Below are 3164 nucleotides of genomic sequence, written 5' to 3'. Positions count from 1 at the left end.
GGCGCACGGCCCGCGCGACGCCCGCCCGCCTGTGGGGACAGGGACAGGGCTGGGGTGTGGAGGGACCAGCAGAGACCCCCCCAGGGCCATCACTACACCCCTCCGGAGCAGGGGTGAAGGGTTGGGAAGCACCCAGGGTGCTGCAGTCCCGTGAAGGGCACCTGGGTACCTGCGCTGGGAGCGGCTGAGGAGGAGGATGAGGATGAGGATGGTGCTGCTGATACTCCTCGTGCTGCAGCTGCCGTGCCAGCTCCAGGTCGCTGAGCACAGACGGGGGGTCCTACCCCTGCTGCAGGGACAGGGCCACCATGTAATCCTGGGAGGGGGCAGGAACACAAATAAGGGGGGGTCAGCACAGCGAGCCCCAACCCTGCAGGATCCCTCCCCACGCCCGGAGCTGGGATGGGACTCAGCTGTCCCTCACTGCCACCACTTGTCCCCTACCTGGTCCACTTGTCTCTGCTGCAGCCGGTGGTCCGGGCTGGCCGCGGTGGCCCCCTCCTTGCCCAGGGTGTGGCTGAGGTGGAACTCGGTGTCACAGAAGCAGCTGTCCCCATCCACGCTGTGCAGGCTCTCCCACACCACCCCCTCCTCCTGCAGGAAGCCCTGGTCCGTCACCAGCAGGTAAAGGTGGCCCTGCGGAGAAGGGACGGGGGACAATCAGCCCTGGTGGGTGTTTGGGGGGGTGCCCAGAGGGGTCTGGGGTCACACCTTGTGCTTGATCATGGTGCTGAAGTGGTTGTTGCGGAAGAAGACGCCGAGCTCGCCCTCGCGGGCACGGGCCGTGAGCTCGCACAGCCCGTGGAACGTCAGCTGCGACGCCGTGGACTCCAGGAACTGCTCGGCCACCAGCCCTGAGGGGACAGCGAGGCCGTGGCGGGGCTGGGGGTGCCCAGCTGTCCCCCCCAGGAACCCCGGGGAGGGAGCAGGGGAGTTACCTTCGCTCACCAGGCTGGAGTCGCTGGCCTGTTTGCAGGTGATGATCTTCTCCACCAGCTGGTTGTAGCTGAGCTTGCCCACGGCCTGGACCTGCTCCGGGCTCTGGGGGGGTGGCAGGGAAAGGAGCTGAGCTCCTGTTCTCCCACTGCAGGGATGGACCCAGCACAGAGGGGTGTGGGAGGGAAGGGACATCCAAAGTGCTACCTCCTGCCACGGGCAGGGGACTCATCCGCTGGCTCAGGTTCAAACCCCATCCAAAACACCACAGAGGGGTTTGGGTTGGGAAAGGGCTTTATAGGATCACCTAGACCACCCCAAACCACGGGCAGGGACACCTCCCACTAGACCAGGTTGCTCCAAGCCCTGTCCGACCTCATCCTGAGCACCGCCAGGGATGGGACATGCATCCACAGCTTGATCACCTTCTCCAGGATGAGCCCCCAGCTCCTCACAGCAGAGTTCTCCAACCCCTGAAACCCCCAGCCAGGTGGGGATGCTCACCTGGGGGTCCACCAGCCAGCCGTGGTAGAGCGGGATGTTGAGGAGGTCGAAAACGATGCACTCGGGGGTGTACTCGAAATCGGAGACCCCCGTGAACCTCACGTTGACGTCCAGCCCCGTCGAGAGCTTCGGCAGGACCGTCATGGTGTCGTTGATGTTCTGGGAGGGAAGAGAAACACGGGGAGGGGGATGAGGGGTGCGCTCCTCGAAGTGCCACCCCAAATCCTGCAGCCACCCGAGCTCCCCAGGACGACGGGGTTGGATGTTTTGGGGTCAACTCCTCACCTGCTGGAAGTTCAACTGCAGCCCCTCCGAAGTGTCCCGGGGTTGGGCGGCCAGGATGCAATTCCCTGCGAGGCAGCGGCGTCACCCCAGCGCCAGCACGGAATGTGGGGGTCCCAGTGGAGCCCCCAGACCCCCCCCGACCCCCATCCTGGTGCCAGTGGGGGGGGTCCCCACTCACCCACAGGTGCCATCAGCTCCTCGGCCGTGATCACCTCCTTCTGCGGGGGCAGCTTCACCTGGCAGCAACCAGAGGACGCTGGCAACCATCCCCAGGATCCTCCCCCTGGGGGTTTGGGGGAGACCTCCCCCCCCAGAACCTCCCCACCAGCCCCCCTCTTGCCTTCCACTGCAGGAGGAGGATGTTGATGATGGCCAGGAGCGGGCAGGGCCCGTTCTCGCTCTGGGTGACCACCGGCGTCCGCTCCCCTTTCCAGCTGATCCACTTCACGCAGTAAAAATCCGCTTCCCTCCCGGGGGGCTGCGCCCGGGGGGGCTCAGCCCCGGCTCCTGGCACGCTTTGGGGGGCACCCAGTGAGGACCCCTCCTCCTGAAGGGGCTGCTCCTGCAGGGAGCCTCCCGGGGGTCCCTCAGGGCTGGATACCCCTTCCTGCTCCCCGGATTTCCCCCTGGCATCTTCCCTGGCTGGTGCTGGGCTCTCCTGGGCAACATCTGGAATTCTTTCCCCCTCGACGAGCTCCTCGGGGGGCTGGGGGGTCTCTTCGCTGCTGGGACTGGTTGGGAGAGTCCCCTCCTGCTCCATGGGACCCTCCCCAGGCTGGTCTGGCTCCGATCAGGCTCCTGGGAACGCTCTGGGTTTGTCCAGGAGCAGCCGCATCCCAAATTTCAGCCTTTAGGAGGGAAAATTTGGGTAGTTGAGGAAAATAGAAATGTATCGATTTTAGTCCAATTTGGCTCGTCTAGGTGAGGTTTTTTTTTCTTTTCTGCCCTATTTCTTTGTGTTGGCTTTGAAGTTGTTGGGAGGTTTGGGTGATTTGGGGGGTTAACAGTCAAGAAAATTGGGGATTTGGCTTTTAAACAGAGGAAGGGATTTGAAATTTTGGCTTTGAAACAGGCAAGAGGTTGGGAGATTTTGGCTCCACTACGCACAAGAGAATTGGAAAATTTGGCTTTGAAACACTCAAAAGAAACAGAGAATTTGGCTCTAAAAGAGTCGTGAGGATTGGAAAAATTGGTTTTGAACAGTCTCGCGAGCCCTCCCCCCCTGCCACAATCGGGGTCCTGGGCCCTCTGGAAACAAACAAACAAACAGATATTAAATAATATAAGTAATATAAATAATATAAACAATACAAATAATTTTAAAATTAATCAATATAGAATGTAATAATAAATAAATAGATTTATTAACATAGGTAAATAAAATAATACAGCTCCTGATTAGTCCCCAGAGAGAGCTGAGTTGGTAAATGAGGAGTATT

The 3164-nt window shown here is 60.3% G+C and overlaps 1 protein-coding gene across 1 annotated transcript; it reads right to left on the bottom strand.

The window, feature by feature from the left end:
• Positions 1–223: 223 nt before the first annotated feature.
• Positions 224–2574, bottom strand: FAM63A (family with sequence similarity 63 member A). Its single transcript, XM_017740082.1, has 8 exons — positions 2066–2574; positions 1904–1961; positions 1726–1790; positions 1441–1599; positions 939–1041; positions 712–854; positions 445–636; positions 224–316 (listed from the first exon to the last, which is right to left on the bottom strand). Exons 1-8 carry the CDS (start codon positions 2483–2485, stop codon positions 281–283), a joined length of 1176 nt encoding a protein of 391 aa, XP_017595571.1. The 5' UTR covers positions 2486–2574; the 3' UTR covers positions 224–280.
• Between the last annotated feature and the right edge of the window lie 590 nt (positions 2575–3164).

The sequence above is a fragment of the Corvus brachyrhynchos genome, unplaced genomic scaffold (assembly GCF_000691975.1).
Source record: "Corvus brachyrhynchos isolate BGI_N302 unplaced genomic scaffold, ASM69197v1 scaffold787, whole genome shotgun sequence".
Taxonomy (NCBI): domain Eukaryota; kingdom Metazoa; phylum Chordata; class Aves; order Passeriformes; family Corvidae; genus Corvus; species Corvus brachyrhynchos.
Note: the sequence above shows the minus strand (reverse complement) of the source record. Positions and strands in the feature narration are given on the sequence as shown.

Bases quoted from the DNA above. Each gene is read 5' to 3' on its own strand.
- FAM63A (XM_017740082.1), bottom strand. From the start codon at position 2,485: ATGGAGCAGGAGGGGACTCTCCCAACCAGTCCCAGCAGCGAAGAGACC. The intron at 637-711 runs GTGTGACCCCAG...CCTTCTCCGCAG, and splicing joins GCACCATGATCAAGCACAAG to GGCCACCTTTACCTGCTGGT. The intron at 317-444 runs GTAGGGGACAAG...GCCCCCTCCCAG, and splicing joins AGCAGAGACAAGTGGACCAG to GATTACATGGTGGCCCTGTC.